Source organism: Bombyx mori, chromosome 11 (genome assembly GCF_030269925.1).
Source record: "Bombyx mori chromosome 11, ASM3026992v2".
NCBI lineage: Eukaryota > Metazoa > Arthropoda > Insecta > Lepidoptera > Bombycidae > Bombyx > Bombyx mori.
The window spans coordinates 938338-957841 of NC_085117.1; the positions used below are offsets into that span (position 1 = coordinate 938338).

At 37.8% G+C, this 19504-nt stretch overlaps 2 protein-coding genes and 1 non-coding gene across 5 annotated transcripts in view; all 3 read left to right on the forward strand.

Annotated features, from left to right (window-relative positions):
• The window catches only part of LOC134199623 (uncharacterized), a 500100-nt gene that overhangs the window by 289242 nt on the left and 191354 nt on the right, over positions 1-19504 (forward strand). The gene's annotated exons all lie outside the window — the stretch shown is intronic.
• On the forward strand, positions 554-626 carry TRNAV-UAC (transfer RNA valine (anticodon UAC)). Its single transcript has one exon. It is a non-coding gene; the product is annotated as a tRNA-Val (tRNA).
• LOC101744595 (serine protease snake) lies at positions 4560-15964 on the forward strand. Of its 2 annotated transcripts, none has more exons than XM_004922131.5 (10): positions 4560-4949; positions 7719-7937; positions 8221-8308; positions 8838-8948; positions 11130-11182; positions 12136-12296; positions 12710-12904; positions 13652-13841; positions 14538-14701; positions 15068-15964. In XM_004922131.5, exons 2-10 carry the CDS (start codon positions 7868-7870, stop codon positions 15239-15241), a joined length of 1206 nt encoding a protein of 401 aa, XP_004922188.1. In that variant the 5' UTR covers positions 4560-4949; positions 7719-7867; the 3' UTR covers positions 15242-15964. The 2 variants fall into 2 exon arrangements, with proteins under 2 accessions (XP_004922188.1, XP_062526893.1); XM_062670909.1 differs by lacking the exon at positions 4560-4949 and adding an exon at positions 5159-5304.

Below are 19504 nucleotides of genomic sequence, written 5' to 3' on the forward strand. Positions count from 1 at the left end.
CAATAATTATAATTAAAGTTACTTTTATTTTTATGTAGATTATACTTACACCTAATATTTGTACGCTTTACTAGCAGGACATAGTGATACATTTATTAATATTAACTTATTAATCTTTGTTAACCTATGACCACAAATAATAAATAAATAAATAAAAAATACATAAATAAATAACATTAACAAAAAAACAGTCAATTAGTACAATAGGCGGTTTTATCGCTAAAAGCGATCTCTTCCAGACAACTGTAATTAATTTTTTATTTAACTAAATTTTAAAGTAAAATAATAAATAAATAAAAAAAATAAACACAAAAATACTTCTCAATTCTACCATTATCCTAAATTACTCGTTACTATTAATTAAAAATGTAAGGAAAATTTTACACCGAATGAATTTGTCAAAAATTTTGTAATTTGACTTTCTAAGCTCATAATATTTTAAACAAATTTACGAAAATTGTAACATCCATTAGAAATCAATTAATTCTAATTTTAAAACTAATAATAAATTAGTTAAAGTAATATACTCATTATTTTAACATCTTCATCGGCTGGTTCCGTGGTGTAGTGGTTATCACATCTGCTTTACACGCAGAAGGCCGCCAGTTCGATCCTGGCCGGAATCACGTGCTTTTTTTAGTTATTTTCCAACTAAAAAGGCTTTTGTAAGCGATGTTTTACAGGAGAGCAATTTAAAATTTGAAAAGATAATATATCATAACAAAACAAAACTAATTCAGATATTCTATTATCTAGTTCAATTAAAAATATGGAACAAAAAAAAATTTTTTTTGTTCCATCCTTTTTTTTTATTCCCTAGATATGTGGACGAACTCACAGCCCACCTGGTGTTAAGTGGTTACTCGAGCCCACAGACATCTACAACGTAAATGCGCCACCCACCTTGAGATATAAGTTCTAAGGTCTCAAGTATAGTTACAAGTTAAAGTCCAATGGGTGTCTTCGATGTTATTTTATGTGCATAAAATCCATTAAAATCGATTGATTAATGATAATACTTAAAATAATTTATTTATATGTTTTATTTATATACTTAAAATATTTACTTCATACGTAAAAGGATTTGAAGCTGGCAATATTTTTCCCGCAAAAATCAAAATCCTTGTTTTTTCAATAGAGTTACTTTTTTTAAACTACTTTAGTAAACTGTAGTGGCGCTTATTTGGAAGAAAGTAAAGAAATTTATTTATGACAAAATTAATGCACTATTTTTTCTCTAATCTATTGTCCGTATTGGGCCTGAAATGGGCATTCCCCTTTAAATAGTAGTTAATTGCTTAGATGGGTGACGAGCTCACAGCCCACCTGGTGTTAAGTGGTTACTGGAGCCCATAGACATCCACAACGTAAATGCGCCACCCACCTTGAGATATAAGTTCTAAGGTCTCAGCATAGTTACAACGGCTGCCCCACCCTTCAAACCGAAACGCATTATTGCTTCATGGTAGAAATAGGCAGGGCGGTAGTACCCACCCGTGCGGACTCACAAGAGGTCCTACCACCAGTAATTACGCAAATTATAATTTTGCGGGTTTGATTTTTATTACACGTTATGTTATTACTTCACCGTGGAAGTCAATCGTGAACATTTGTTAAGTACGTGTATTTCATTAGAAAAATTGGTACCCGCCTGCGGGATCCGAACACCGGTGCATCGCTAGATACGAATGCACCGGACGTCTTATCCATTAGGCCACGACGACTTCAAAACTGAAGTCGGTTGATTGATTTGAAGTCGGTTTTTGTTAAAGCATGTCTATTTACAAATATGTATTATTTAGACTTGCTTCACCCCCCGGGGTGCCACTCGCGGGGGACATCGCGGGACTCAGCTATCAATAATAAAATTTAATGTTTCCGAAGCGAAGCAAGGGCGGGTTGCTAGTTACAAATATTAATGTCTCTACAATCAAACAGTTTGACCCCTCAAAATATAGTTATGACACTAAATTATATCCACACTATCTGGAGCCACTGCGTTCATCTACAGTGCGTTTTCATAGATCTTTTTGCCACGTACCATCCGGCTATGGAATGAGCTCCCCTCTACGGTGTTTCCCGAGCGCTATGACATGTCCTTTTTCAAACGAGGCTTGTGGAGAGTATTAAGCGGTAGGCAGCGGCTTGGCTCTGTCCCTGGCATTGCTGAAGTCCACGGGCGACGATAACCACTCACCATCAGGTGGGCCGTATGCTCGTCTGCCTACAAGAGCAATAAAAAAAAAACTAACACTACCGTACCGAATTAAAATTTTAAGTTTTATCACAAAACCCTGACGAGGCTATTGAAGATATCGAAGTTATAAAATTTAATGATATTAGTTTTAGTGGGTCTACCACAAGATGGAGCGACGATCTATTGAGGTTCGCGGGGATACGCTGGATGCAAGCAGCGCAGGACCAGTCCTTGAGGCCAGGCTTGGGGGAGGCCTAGGTCCAGTAGTGGACATCTGTGGGCTGATAAGAAGAAGAAGATTAGTTTTAGGCGCCTGCATACTACCATTGTAACTATACTTGAGACCTTGGAACTTATATCTCAAGGTGGGTGGCGCATTTACGTTGTAGATGTCTATGAGCTCCAGTAGCCATTTAACACCAGGTGGACTGTAAGCTAGTCTACCCATCTAAGCTATATAAAAAAAATGAATTTGCTTAGAGATGCTTGCTTTTTTGTATTTTAGTTAAGTAAATGATGAAATAAAGAATCGATAATGTTTCCCTCGTGATAATTTCTTTAATTAATTCATTCATTTATTCCTAAAAAATTATTCCTTAAAATCTTGTTTATCCTAAAATGTTATTGAAGTTTTTTTTTCTTCGCTTTGAATATTATAAGGTATGCGCTTGATTTAAAAAAAAACGGATAGACACGTTTGTTTTCTTGTCTAAAAGATTGTTCAATTTTAATAAACTCATGAGAATACATGTTTATAAGTTGTTCAAAGTAATCTATTACTCATTTTCTTTAAAAACCTTAATTAAGTCTCTTGAATTCTAAAGGTGAGAAATAATCTAAAGCTAAACTTACATACAACGCTAAATGTTAAGGAAATTGTTTATTTATGTTCAGCGTCATCAGATATAGGCAAGTCAGATCCTTAGTGCGCGCGTAATAAACCCGTTAGACCAGTTCCTAGTGACGTCTAGAGGTTAGAAGCGATATCGATTTTTAAAATACATTTAACATCGCATTACAGTCGAGAGATATGCTGATAATTGATGCAGTATCTTTTGAAGTGAAACTTCTTTAGAGTAAAATTTAACTCGCGACAGATTCGTTACGGCTAGAGAGAAAAGATACAATTTGGGAAGAGCTAGAGTGAGATAATAAACAGAGCCTCTCGCGAACCACTCTACCGCGGAGAGAGGGAGAAAGCGAGATAGGTCGTTTCTCTTATACACATTCTGTTTACGGGATCCGGCCACTAGATGGCTTGTTATTAGTTACGTAACGAAGCAGCTTACCCTCCCATAATATGTTATCACTTCAAAAAATAATCAAATTTTCTTCCCACGCCTTTCCTATAGCAAACCACAATAAAATTCCACTATTTATTCTTTGTGTCATTAATGCGACTTTCGGAATTTCTTTTCTTACGTGCTAATTGTTTCATTTCATAATTTTTTTCCCTACCTATACGCTGATAGTCTTTTTTTTTAAGATTAAATTATTACTGGTGGTCCTTTCCAGTTTCACTAGAACAGGTGGGCGAGCAAAGGCTCAGCCAGGAGGGGTGGGATTTGCTAACAACTGCCCGAGCGCCTCCGAAGGAGACCTAACAACTCAAGAGCAACTGCTTCGCGAATGAATTTACTACGCTAAGAAGATCCGGCGAGAAACTCAGCGAGCTGATGCATGGGTTAGGTTGCACGTCGAACTCTTTGTCGAGTTCGACGAGTACGGTTACCGAGGTTCCTAAGCCTGCTCCTAGTGTTAGAGCTGAAGACGTCTAATGCATAGGTTATTGGATCTGATGAATCCGTGAGGACGTGACTGGTAGTCTAAGAGGCTATTCCAGCTACGCGCGGACGGGTAGGCGAGCTCACGGGCTCAACCTGAGAGAATTTGCTAACACTAACCCTAGCAAGAGCAGTGCCTCGCAGAATCTAGTACCGGATCGGAAACGCGACCCACTGAGAAGAACCGACGAGAAACTCAGTGGGTTAAATTTTAACCCATTAATGTTATTTGACACATCAGTATTTATCAATATTTAAAACGACGGATAAATAATATTTATGTATATGTAATTCGTGCATAATTAGGTCGAAGAAATCGGAATAAGTTTTTGGAAAGAAGTTCCTTAGGGGACGATGCGGGGGGGTACCCTAATCAGGAAAAAACGTCCGTAACGTAAGATTTTTATTATTTATGTATAGTCATAGTATGATGGCTATACAGTGTCTAATGTATAGTCTACGTGATGACGGTTATTATTATTATTCGTATAAATAGCTGTTTCTTTGTAGATTATTATTATATGGTTTTTATAAATAAAATAAAGTTGATAGCTTTGTAAAGTAGTTTTATTTTACTTTTATCAATAAAAAAATCATAATAAAAATGTATACCCGAATAATTATTTATTTAAGGAATAAGCTTTGTATTTCAAGATGGATGGTGGTTTTTACGACGCTGATGTTTATAGGTTTTGATAAGCGCTTAAAACCAGGTGAGCCGTGAGCTCGTCCACCCATTTTAACAATTTGAAAATGAAATACAAAAATAATCGATATCATACTTAATTGTTATTGGTACAACATTGTCTTAAGAGAATTAAAAAAGTTGATTTTAATGTCTGCTAAAAATACGCAGTGCGAAAACCGATGCGTCAATATCAGGTCGTGAAGTTAGCTCTCTTTCAACGTAGTATCGACAGTGTTATTGACATGGCTGAAGCGTATTAAGATGTGTCTAATATTTTCAGGTAAATTATGAATAAAATTTGACTATTTAGATAAGCAGAACCGGAATTACCGATTGCGTCTCGGAATCATAATTAATAATTTAGAACCTGTTCTAATTAATTGCTCACAAGAGTCTATGGACATCAGAGGGCAAATAGTCGTCACCTTGAAATTCACCGGTAACATTTTCTGGCATGTTTGAATTTTGTCACCTGTTTTGTCTTTTGTCCACTCTTTTGTCAGGAGAAATATCTCTGACATTTCACAGCTTTAGCTATGTGTTTTTTATTATTTTATTATTGTGTATGTCAGAGTAACTTTATAGATACTAGAGGTCCCGCAGTAGTCGAAATTCGACTATAATTAATTGAAATTGTAAGTTTGTACACTATTATGATCACAAATTTCGCCAAGACTACACTATAGAAAAATATTAATAAAGACAAACAATATTTAATTTATTCTCAATTTGACAACAGACGTCAAGAACAAAAGTTTGACAATAAATAGTATGCATGCGTGTGTGCGTCAAATACACGGTATGTAGTGTGTGTAATGTTTTCTTTATTGATTTAATGTATTTTTTAGGCATAATTTTAAAAAATATTAACACTCTGCACTTCTTCTCTATTTTCTCTATAAGTGTGGAAAATTTCATACTCCTCCGTCCGCGCAATGTTCGTAAAAAGGGATACAAAGTTTTTGCTTCACATATTAATATGTAGATTTATTTGTTATTAAATACTTTATTTACTTTTGAGTTTGAGAGATAAATCTAAATCAATTTTGTTTTAATCTTTATTAGTGACAGTAAAATATTTAATGCGACTATATTTTTTCACGAGTTAAATGTTATATTGCTTTACTTCGTAATGGCTGGGTAAACTGCTACCTCACTAATGTATGATAAAGTAACTAAGCTATAAGTTAGTAAGTTATAAGATAACTTAAGCACAACCACCGCCTTTGAGTTTCTCGTCGGATCTTCTCAGTGGGTCGCGTTTCCGATCCGGTGGTAGATTCTGCGAAGCACGGCTCTTGCTAGGGCCAGTGTTAGCAAATTCCCTTAGGTTGAGCCCGTGAGCTCACCTACCAGTCATAGAGTAATTCCAAAAGCTCCTCAAGCTACTGATGAATGGGTAAGGAAAAAAGAAAATTTGAATGTAGAAATGCTAAGCCGCTTTTATAGTCCATACAACATCCCTAGAATTATCGAGAACATTCCTGACAAGTCGAGTAGTTTCGATATGTGCTTCCGCTATTTGGCAACAGATGGCGTTGTACTTGTCGAGCGTTCTCGAATTTAAGAGTTCTTTTAATATTCGTTTCTGTGTAGTGTTTGTGAATAAGCGTGCAGCGTGACGTCGCACTGCATGCGCATCATGAAAAGTCTGCCCATCTCTCTCTCGCGCGGTCTAGCTTATGAGTGTGAAGGGGACAGTTAATGTTTTGCTTTTGTTAATGTTTATAAATATAGCGTGGTCTTATTTTATTATTGTTTTGATATTGAATTATTATTGTCTAATTATAATTGCATAAGTTGATAAAAAATGCTATGCAATAGCTTTACCGCGACAGTCCCCGAGTGCCACACGTGTTTTTTAATTATTGTTTAGATGGCTTGACGAGCTCACGGCCCACCTGGTGTTAAGTGGTCACCGGAGTCCATAGACATCTACAACGCAAATGCCCTGCCCTTCAAACCGAAACGCATTACTGCTTCACGGCAGAAATTGATAATTAGAATGTAAACAACTTCTTCAAGCGGAGCTTGTGGAGTTGAGAGTACTTAACTGTAGCGATCCACGGGCGACGGTAGCATCTCGCCAGGCTGTATGCACGTCTGCCTACATGGGCAAAAAAACAATCTAGCTTTCACGCCAATTTCGTAGACAGGTAGACAGAACGCCATCATTTTTACGTTCGTGAAATATTTGTGGAAACAAAATCGTTGGAATCGTTGAATAAAAATCAAACCAGCAAAATTATAATTTGCGATTTCTTATTCTGTCTTATTACTCTTAGAATCTCTTATTACGCGATTTCAGTGCGTCTTATAACACGGGCATTCACCCATATAACGCGGGGATTTTACACGTTATATTTCTGTAGTACTGTGAAATTTATAATGATTTTGACAGTTCAATTTTACTGGTGGTAGGACCTCTTGTGAGTCCGCGCGGGTGGGTACCACCGCCCCGCCTATTTCTGCCGTGAGGCAGTAATGCGTTTCGGTTTGAAGGGCAGCGGTTGTAACTATACTAAGACCTTAGAACTTATATCTCAAGGTGGGAGGCGCATTTACATCGTAGATGTATGTCTATGGGCTCCAGTAACGACTTAACACCGGGTGGGCTGTGAGGTCGTCCACCCATCTAAGCAATAAAAAAAAAACCTTTGACTGGTCACCAGTGATCAACACGACGCGACGCACTGAAATACGTCGATTTCCGATTTACTAAGGCGCTTGGATTGCCTAATATTACCTTCTTTTGTTCGTTAATGTGTGTTTTAGTCTTTTAAGACTTTTAGAAATAGATTCATTCTCAGTATCGTTCAGATTCGTCTTTCCGATTCTGGCGCCTTAGTAACAGAAATCTATATAATTCAGTGCGCCGCGTAATGCACCGGTGACCTACATCGAAGTTAAAGGGACAACAAATATTTTTCTCTCGATACATCTTTTGTTTTTGAGTTTTGTTCGCCGAAACTCTGTTCGCTTAAGGCAAAAATAGTCACTTAATTTCCGAATTACGTAAACATAACCTAAAACCTGTTTTGTTTTTCAGATAAGTAATAAAAGAAGAAAAGAAAAAACGTGGCCTCAAAACTCAGTCTATCACTGTCGCTTGTAGGCGAGTTTCGCTAAGCGTGACAAGGACAAACTGTTTGTGCGCAATTAAATTTATGTTCTAAGAATTTTTAACGCAAAAACAAAATGTTGCCTTACGGATTCCAATTACTTTTCCTTGTTTATTTAATAAGAGAAACAGGATGTCAAATAAACGGTAGGTGAAGTTTGATTTACGTTTTTTTAATTATTCGTGAGGAAAAATACAGAAAGCTACAGCTAGATGGCGCTGTTCTCAATTTTCACTTTTCAGTTTTGAAATTCATTTTGAAGCAGTATATTGACGTGAATTCATAATTTGTAATCTATAATCCAAGAGCATGAAAATTATTTTCGGTATGATATGCATGAGTCTTGGTATTTTATGTTCAGTACTAATGTTGAAATTGAAATTTTGATTGAAATAAAATAATTAGAATAGTTCTTCTACTCGACTCTAGAGGGCGACGTCTGCACGGAGGCCTACACAAACTCAGCCGGGAAATGCACACCGGCGGATACATGTCGATCAGCTAAAGAGGATTTTGTGTAAGTTATTATTTAATTTCTAGCCAAATTAATATTTATGTGTTAAACTTTAAATTGTAGTCACTACAGAATCTCAAATATTTATTTATTTTTATTTCATCAATGAAGTTTCCGTAATATGATTAAGGGTGTAAGCTTAAATATGATAAATGCCACTTGATCATACTGCCACTTAACATTAGGAGGGCCGTTAGCTCGTTTACCGGTTTGATCAATTAAAACACAATTTCTTTAGTTTTTAGTTTTGTTAAGTTTGATTTTCAATTGAATTCGGTTTTTAGCAAATTTAGTTTGATGTTTATAATATTGAATTTGAATCTAAAAACCTATACATTGTAATGAAATTAAATGAAACAAGATGAGGTGAGATGAAAAAAATGGTGCGCGTGATAGAAGTGAAACTTCTTCATCACCACCATTCTTCTTTCTGCCTACCCGTGCAGACTCACAAGAGATCCTAACACCAGTGCCTTTCCGTCGAAAAGTCGCCATTATATCCACAGATAAAACCTAATGTTGTTTTTTTCAGTCAGAACGGCATTAGACCAACGTTTTGCGCCTATACTACCTTCGGAATAGCTCTAGTTTGCTGTCGTGATGGAAGCAGTATACTTCAAACGCCGCCTTCGAGATTAGAAAGGTATATATAAAGGTATAGGACATGGATGATAGAGATAGAAGCACAGTCTCTTTGTGTGAGAAGGGTATGTCGAAAAGAGATCGATCAGTTTGCTTAATGCGAGTTTTTCGGTCGTGCTTTTAGTATTCCTATCCGACAATAGAGGGCGCGATTCGCAATCTATTAACTCAAGTCGTATTATTGCATTGAAATGGAGAAAGTGAGCAGGGCCCTTGAACTGCGATACTTTAAGGCAAATATTATTCTTTTGTATGGAAACTATCGACATCTTGTGGCGGATGCCCCTAAACATATATATTGTTAAAGTGAAGATAATTAATTACTGTGCAACTAAACACAGAAAATAAAAATAATAATAAATCATACAAGTTTTTATTTGTTATAGACAAATTGATTGAATTTTATCAATTAGTGGTTTCTAAAAATTTACAAAAGCCTTCATTAAAAATAAAATACAGTATAGATAATTTGTTACTATCATCTGCAGGAGCTATGAGAAACTAATCGAAGTGAAGCCATCTAGTGGCCGACGCTCTTAAACATTTTTGTTGAGTGCTTGAATTGCTTATCTATTATTAATTTATGTGTCTAGTTTATCTGTGAAAGTTAGTTTGCTTGCGTCGATGTTGAGGTCATGACTACTGAGTCGACCGCCATTAAATTTCGTATGCACGTCGTCAGTGTGCCTAGTACAAGTTTTTTAACGTTCTCCTTAATGTAAAAGTTAACTCAAATTTGTATGGAGTTGGAACGTTTGCGTTATATTTACCGTTAAGAGCGCTGTTCCAACTCAATTACAAATTCGAGTTAACTTTTTCGATATCGAGAACGTTAAAAAGCTCGCACAATAAGCACACTAATCGAAGTCGCCGTAACGAGTGGCGTTATGTCAAAGATGGCGCCGAAAGTTATCTATACTAATATTATAAAGCTGAAGAGTTTGTTTGTTTGAACGCGCTAATCTCAGGAACTACTGGTCCGATTTGAAAGATTCTTTCAGTGTTAGATAGCCCATTTATCGAGGAAGGCTATAGGTTATATAACATCACGCTAAGACTAATACAGGCGGAGCACCAATAAAGAATGTTTCAAAATCGGGGTTTTAATCCCTTTTGAGAGCTTCCGCTGCGTGCGCTGCGGAAACGGTTAAAATTTCACTAAGGTAATGTATGAGAGAATTGTTCCCCTTTAAAAGATCATTCAAAATTCATAAATCGTTTCACTTTCTACGTAAATAAAGAGGCGGGTAAAATTTAGCGTTAAGCCAAAGTTATTATTCCACGCGGACGAAGTCGCGGACAAAAGCTGGTAGAGCTATAGCTTGCTACCCACAGCCGGACCCTTAAAGACAGTTTTACATAGCGTCCGCCTATGAAGAAATCAATTGCAAATTAACTTTATACAAAGCAATCAGGTACCCACTGATATAATTTAAAGTTCTTCGTAGCAGAGCGTGGTTGTTTAAATCGCAGAGTGCAGGCACTTACGAAATAATATACTAACACACTTTTATATATTAGTATTAGTTACGTCGATGTTTTAGAATTTATTATCGAAATCACAGTTTTCTTATTTTTTTGAAGTGAAAACTTCTTTAGAATCGTTGTGATTTCAAACCGGATGCAACGGAAAAAACGACAGGTTAGAGACACAAATACAAAAATGTGTAGGATGAAGCCAGCAAAGAATGAGACAGAAATATACATACTATTTAATACAGCGCCATCTGTGAGATTTTTTAATACTAACGTGTGTATGAAAGCTCTTGTAGTGAATTTTAATTTAGGATTATACGTGATATTAAAATATCAATTCACAGAGGGCGCTACCTTACAATTATTTACTAATGACAAAATTTTACATATACTTAAGACGTTTAGGATAATTGTATTTTAATTTTGGAAGGTTTCACTTCTACCACGTGTGAATTGCACACATGTATTTTTTTTTACTTCACGAAGTGACAGACATTTTTTTTACTTATTCTTATGACACCTCTTGTCACTGCTTTTTATGTATATGTTTTCTTTTCATAAGGAGTTTCCACCTATATACTATCAACTCTAATACCCACAGCCTTCAGACAGTTTTCATTACATAGCGTCCACCTATGAAGAAATCAATTGCAAATTAACTTTACACAAAGCAGTCAGGATAATTAATCGATTCTCTGTGTTTCAGTGCTCCTAATGTTTGGGATACGACGGGCAATACAAAAAGGACCAGTGAAAGAAGTAAGTTTTGTTAGAATGATGTAAAAGATTGACGCTAGCATAACTATTTTATTTATTTATTGCTTAGATGCTTAGGTGTAGCTCACAACCGGTCCTGGTGTTAAGTGGTTACTGGAGCCCATAGACATTTACAACGTAAATGCGCCACCCACATTAAGATATAAGTTCTAAGGTCTTAAGTATAGTTTCAACGGCTACCCTACCCTTCAAACCGAAACGCATTATTGCTTCACGGCAGAAATAGGTGGTGGTGGTACCTACCCGCGCGGACTCACAAGAGGTCCTACCACCAGTAATAGTTTAGCCATAGTTTACCAGCTTAGCTAATAAAAACAAAATGGTGCACGTAAGAATTGATGCCGGTGAAAGAAGTGGTTTTTTGCGGTGTGTGAGTATTGTGGTTTTTTTCATTTTTCATTCTTAAATCAAATTTATCTTGTAATGGGGAATGCTGTGTATAAGAGAAATGACCTAGTTCGCTTTTTCCCTCTCTCCGCGGTCGCGTGATTCGCGAGACGCACTGCCTATTCTCTCACTCTCGTTCGTCCTAAGCTGTATCTTTTCTCTCTAGCCGTAACGAATCTGTGGCGAGTTCAATTTTACTCTCAACGCGCCTAAAGTAGTTTCACTTCAAAAGTAGCCTCGAGGGGTTATACTGGACTGGAACAGCGCCTCTAGCGGCAAACGTAGGCTAACGTTGAAACTGCATACAAATCCGAGTTAACTTTTACGCTATCGAGAACGTTAAAAGACTCGCTGAGCGCCTCGCCGCGACAAGGTTAAAGGACAAGAGTGGCAGTGTTCTCGTATCTACATCCTGACGTTACTGGTGGCCTGCCGCTCTTACTCCAGGACCGTGGGGACCCTTGTTAAAGCAGCGACGATCGGGAGGATCCGATAGACCATGGTACTATGCGCTACTTGGTGACGTTTCTAGTTTTAATGGCTTTCAGAGTGCGAGGAGTACAGCCGTGGCGTGGTCGAGAAGGTGGACTACCTTCCGCTTCTGCCCGACCCGGATATCCTGTCCATATCGGCGGCGAAATGCGATTACACCGGAATCAAACTGATTGTCGGCGGAGAGAACGCTAATAACGGGGAATTCCCGCATATGGTGAAGACGATAATAAAATCATTTATTGCCTTTCGCTCTTAGATGTTTCTAGATTAATAAAAGATAATAGACACAAGGTGGCTCAACTGATGCTGCAAGATGTGGTAATCAGACATTTGTATCTGAGAATTCTATGAGAGCATTTTGGGTTTGAGGGGACGGGTATATTTTGTGTGAGATAGTGAAACTTGTCGATCGTAGAAGACGCATCCCCGCAAGTGCTCACGACCTTTCTTGAGCACCTGTTACCTTACTTGAGCACCCGTTACCTTACTTGAGCACCTGTGACCTTGATTGACCACCTGTGAAGTTACTCGAGCACCCGTGACCTTTCTTGAGCACAGGTGACCTTCCTTGAGCAGCCGTGACCTTAACTGAGCACCCGTGAGTCAATAGCACCCTAATATTTTCAGGCCGCCATAGGTTGGACTAATTTCGAAGGCTCCTACACCTTCTCCTGCGGGGGCAGCCTCATCAGTCCCCGATTCGTGCTGACGGCCGGACACTGCTCCAGCAACCCCCAGGCCAAGGACCCGGAACCCGTGATCGTGAGGCTGGGGGACCAAAATATAGACCCCACCGTCGACGACGGAGCCAGCCCCATTGATGTGAGTCATCTATTCTATCTATACCTATATATTATATAAAAATGAATTGCTGTTCGTTAGTCTCGCTAAAACTCGAGAACGGCTGGACCGATTTGGCTAATTTTGGTCTTGAATTATTTGTGGAAGTCACAAAAGTCTAGTATTGTGTTTCCGCTATCCGACAATAGATGGCGTTGTACTTCTCGAGCGTTCTAGATGCTACTAGATCCTTCGATATTCGCAAAAAACTAAAAAGAACCGTATTGTGAGTCCACATTAATACGAAACCGCGTCCTTACGGATCCATCAGATCCAATAACCCTATAACCCTTGCATAGGATGCCTTCAGCTCTAGCACTAGGAGCAGGCTTAGGGATCCCGGTAACCGTACTCGTCGAACTTGGCAAAGAGTTCGACGTGTAACTCACCCATGCATCAGCCCGCTGAGTTTCTCGCCGGATCTTCTCAGCGGATCGCGATTCCGATCCGGTAGTAGATTCATCCGCGAAGCAGTTGCTCTTGAGTTGTTTGGTCTCCTTCGGAGGCACTCGGGCAGCTGTTAGGGTATCCCATCTCTCTTAGCTGAGCCTTTGCTCGCCCACCTGTTCTGTTGACTGGAAAGGCCTCAGAACCACCAGTTATCCTTCAATCATAAAAAGAAAAAAACTAGTAGGAACCACGATCCTGTTTATTTCTATCGCGAAGCACTCAAACGCAGATTGATTCGATGTCTATGAGTGGCTGATAAGTTTTATTTCTGTCTATTAGGTACCGATACGGAAGATCAACAAGCACCCGGAATACGCTCCACCGATGGTCTACAACGACATAGCACTCCTGGAGCTCGCTACTGACGTGGAGTTCTCGGCAGCCATACGACCAGCTTGCCTGTGGACGCGGCAGGACTTCGGAGACCACGACAAGGCTCTGGCCACGGGCTGGGGAGTCACTAACACAGGTAACTCCAATCGCTCAGTGAAACCAGTAAGGAATCTAGAACGCTAAGCCAAACATTTAAGTTGTTTTAATATACTGGTGGTAGGACGTCTTGTGTTTCCGCACGGATATGTACCACCACCCTGCCTGTTTTTGCCGTAAAGCAGTAATGCGTTTCGGTTTGAAGGGCGGGAAAGCCGTTGTAACTATACTGAGACCTTAGAACTTACATCTCAAGATAGGTGGCGGCATTTACGTTGTAGATGTCTATGAACTCCAGTAAGCACTTAACACTAGGTAGGCTGTGAGCTCGTCCACTCATCTAAACCATAAATTTAAAAAAAATATAGTTTGCTTAAGTGTCTATTTAACCACATAAGCAATTATGCTTTTGTCTCTGCGATCCTTTAGCCACAAGCCTTGTTTCAAAGCACTATGCAGAGAGACATTGACGTTTTTTTTATTGCTTAGATGGGTGTACAAGCTCACAGCCCACCCGATGTTAAGTGGTTACTGGAGCCTATAGACGCATTACAACGTAAATGCGCCACCCACCTAGAGATATAAGTTCTAAGGTTTCAAGTATAGTTACAACGGCTGCCTCAACCTTCAAACCGAAACGCATTACTGCTTCACGGCAGAAATAGGTGATGGTGCCTACCTGCGCGGACTCACAAGACGTCCTACCACCAGTCTTGCAAGTCTTTTGGGTTTTCAGAGACGAGAGAAACCGCCAAGGAGCTGCAGAAGGTGTCATTATCGCTACTACAGAATGAATACTGTGATGGTATACTGGAAGCGATTAGAAACAGGAGGTGGCAAGGGTTCGCGGCGACGCAGATGTGCGCTGGCGAGCTGAGGGGAGGCAAGGATACATGTCAGGTAATATATCTCATATCATATCTCAAAGTGGGTGGCGGCATTCCGGTAACCACACAACCACACTCATGTAATCCGTTCGCTGTTTCGCTTCGAGTAGTTCCGATTACTGACTGCGTGCGTGCCATCTCTACAACGCTTTTACAGTCGATATGACATCCCTAGAATTATCGAGAACATTCCTGACGAGTCGAGTAGTTTCGATATGTGTTTACGCTATCTGACAATAGATGGTGTTATACTTCCCGATCGTTCTAGGGTTTTGATATTCGGTTCCGCCTTTCGGTGACAGATGGCGTTGCTCTTACCGGCATAGCAGTATTATATCATTTACGGAGGCTATCACTTCAAAATTATTATTTTTTGTAGGGCGACTCTGGATCTCCCCTTCAAGTGGCTTCGAAGGATAACCAGTGTATCTTCCACGTTGTTGGAGTGACGTCGTTCGGACGTCGATGCGCCGAGAGCGGTTACCCGGCGATCTACACGAGGGTTGCCAGCTTCATAGACTGGATCGAGAGCGTAGTGTGGCCGGGAGAATAAAAATATTTATCCAGCTTTCTGCAAATTTCTTTTGGGTTTTGTATGTGAAGTATCTTTGGGTGAAACTTCATTAAAATCAGATTAGTATTTTGTGCACGAAATTTTAACCCGTTGACAGGCATGTATATCTCTAAGTGTGCACTCAAGTGATTATGTCGATTTTATTGGTGGTAGGACCTCTTGTAAGGCCGCACGGGTAGGTACCACCACTCCGCCTATTTCTGCCGTGAAGCACTAATGCGTTTCGGTTTGAAGGATGGGGCAGCCGTTGTAACTATACTGAGACCTTAGAACTTATACCTCAATGTGGGTGGCGGCATTTACGTTGTAGATGTCTATGTACTCCAGTAACCACTTAAGTCCAGGTGGGCTGTGAGGTCGTCCACCCATCAAAGCAATAAAAAAAATAGGTCTCTTTGAAATAGATTCATTCTCAGTATAGTTCGGATTCCTTTATCCCAGAGTCTACTAGATATTCCGGGGCTTTAGTAACAGAAATCGACATGATTCAGTGCGCCACGTAGGACACCGTTGACCTACACGCCAGTCAAAGGGTTAACAAACATTCAGCCCTAAAAAGTCGGATTTGCTAACGGTAGAAAATATTATCTTGAAAATCTTAATTTTAACATCATCCGCCACATAAGCTTTGGTCAGTTTCGCTCAATGCGCTCAACTTGAGCGACAGAATATGTACGTAATAAATAAAACAATATTTAACATTTAAGGCACCTTTATTTCATAACCCGCCCCAAAAAAAAAACTTAGCAATGTCAATTAAAAAAAAATCTGTCACATTTCTTTGGATACAAGGTACGTGTACAAAACGTTGAACAAAAAAAAATTTAAATTATAGATGTGTTGAAAAAAAAAAAAAAATAACACGTGTGGCACTCGGGGACTGCCGTGGTATTGCATAGTATTTTTTTATCAACTTCAACTATGTTAATGGCCATGTTTCGAATACTTCAATTGAAGTGAAAACTTCTTTAGAATCGTTGTGATTTCAAACCGGATGCAACGGAAAAAAACGACAGGTAAGAGACACAAATACAAAAATGTGTAGGATGAAGCCAGCAAAGAATGAGACAGAAATATACATACTATTTAATACAGCGCCATCTGTGAGATTTTTTAATACTAACGTGTGTATGAAAGCTCTTGTAGTGAATTTTAATTTAGGATTATACGTGAAATTAAAATATCAATTCACAGAGGGCGCTACCTTACAATTATTTACTAATGACAAAATTTTACATATACTTAAGACGTTTAGGATAATTGTATTTTAGTTTTATAAGTTTTCACTTCTACCACGTGTGAATTGCACACATTTTGTATTTTTTTTTTTTCATTGCTTAGATGGATGGACGACCTCGCGGTCCATTTGTAAGTGTTTACAGGAGTCCATAGACATCAACAAAGTAAATGCCACCATCCACCTTGAGATATGATTTCTAAGTTTCAGTTTCATACTACAATAGCTGCCTCATCCTTTAAACCAGGACCCATAACAACGGCAGAGTTACTCATGGTTCTGAGAACCAGCCCTTGCGAACACACAAATTGCCCTACCATTAGTAAATGTATAAGTTTCAATTGTTTTATTTGGTGCGGCAACATGAAAAATTACATCCCAAGAGTGGTATGTTAAGGTAATAAATGCCATCACCTGTAATCTGTTCATGTTAATTGTATAATAAATTATTTCTTAAAACTGGTGTTTTCACATATTTAAACATGATTCAATAAAAAGTAAAAAATAAATAATAAAAAAAAACATTCAACTTGTGAACACTCATTACAGATATTTGGAATTAAATAAATAAATAAATATTTACTAACAATCACGCCACGTTAACTGGCCCCATGATAAGTTCGTAAAGAACTTGTGTTACACGTACCAGATAACGGAAATAAATATAAGATTTTTATTATACACATACATATATTTAATATACATCCATAACCCTGGAAAAGACATTTATATTTATCATACAAATATCTTCCCTTGGCGGGATTCGAACCCGCGACCCCCCTTTGTAGTGACCATGTCACTTACCACTACACCAGATGGCCGTTTAACTTAAGCTTGAAGAATATGTAATTTTTTAAACAAAACACATGCGTCTCCCCAGTTGATCTCACTACACCAGAAACCTACTCTGAAGTGAGAAAAACTGTTTCCTCGCAAGGGTATACATATAACAAAGAAAATACAGACATTAATTTTTGTTTATACAGATATCAGTGTCATAAACTTAGGAATATATAGCTTTATACGATTCAGATCCAGTCCAATATTTTTAGTCAATATTTTTTTTAAATAATTTTTATAGTAAAGATTTATCAACAACTGGTTTAAATGATTTATGTCTATAATCTCAATAGAATATAACAATAATACAGTAATATAATATAGTATAACAAGGTAGATTGGTTATGTATTATACGAACAGTGTCGGTAAGATTATTCTCGCATAATTTACTTGCATGACCACTTATAATGTGTTATGTACAAATATAATACAAATTTAATACATTTAATTTAATTTAGTTTTATAAAAACACAATTTGTAAAAGTATGTGAAATTAATTATGAACTGTACAAATAATAAACTTCAGAGTACTACAGCAATATATGTGTAGCATATCGACGCTTGAAAGGTAAACGTGACTAAGTGACAATAACTGATTTGTACATAAATAATAGGCAATAACCATATTCGATGCGCAAAAAAAATTTATTTCTAGGTCTATTAAAATCATTTCAATCCTACAGCTACTAGCTAGATTCTACTACAGCTAGATTCGTTAAAATAAATTTAGTTTTCAGGTAATTAGTCTACTGTAAAGTTCACGCATTGTCGCTTAGTCACGTTTGCCTTTCAAGCGTCGATATGAAATCCTTGTGTTACACGGGGGAATACCAATGTTATACGAGGAACTAAAATCGCGTGATATAAAATTAGCAACCTTCCTTTTTTTTATTAATTCTCAATATACCGAACAGACAAACACTAGATCACAAATGTATAACCCCACCGCTGTTTCTCATTAAATTAATACTGTAACAATTAGTAACATAACCTAATAGATTAGGTATAGTGATGGTTAAAAATAAATATACCGTTTTGTTCAAAGGTTCCGTGTGACCTAACGGATACATCCATAGGCCTCGTCTGCTGCCGTCTCGAATGTGATGTGATGAGTATGCCAGTATTAACATTAATGTTGTCGTGTAGATATTCAGATGTCTCATTATGATGCTGTACAGAAGCATGGGTAGTGTAATCAGTATCCACAGGGTGGTACAGTGCAAGGTACCTCGGCGGTTCAAGTTCAGAGCATCCTGGAATTATTCAATACATATTATTTATGTTGCTTAAGTAACAATAAGGAATAATGATTAAAACTAAAATATTAAAGTTGAAGTTGGCTAGTATTGTAAATATTTTCTACAGCAGACAATTACTTATGCTTCGCTTAAAATTTTGGTAGATTTTTTAAGAGTCATTTTAGATAGTTTTATCTAGAGTCATAGTCATAAAATACTGACAGGGAATCAACCTAGAACCGGATGAGTATACATTAGACCGAAGTTGCTAGGTGCATGATGTAAAACAAGGTCCCCAAGTAGCTCCTCCTCCTCGCGTCGTTTCCTTACTGCTGAGGGTCATGACCATTATAATTCGACATGATGTTACTCCTTGTGATGTCCCGCCAGCGCCTCCGATCATTGGCCGCATGAAGGGCCCAAGTAGCTATCCTACTAGATTTAACCATGGCGCGTAAATCGGATAGCTTAATAGAAGATCGTAATTATTATAGAAAAAAAAAAAAATTGAAACACAAACATACCTTTAAGTAAATTGATTTGGCGGCAATAAAATGGTCGACGTCGATAAATGAAGATACAAAAGTGCAAATGAAAACGTTTATGTGAATAGGAACGCTCGTATTGTGGTTATATGTAAAATAAATCAATGATGACAGAAATCCTATTGATGCATGCACTATGCTGTCCGCTATTGCTCGGAATAATTGGCTATCAGAATATTTTGAATTGAAAACTACGTAATCTCCAATAATTGTTGTATTAACGAGTAAAAAATTGAATAAAAAAAATTTAAATCTCATTGTTAATGCGAGGTTAATCCATGTTTTAATATTATTGAATTTTTTAAATAACTTTAGCCTAGTTTTAGGCTGCTTATACCATTTTTAGGTCATTTTACTGTATCTTTATAACAGCGTACCGTA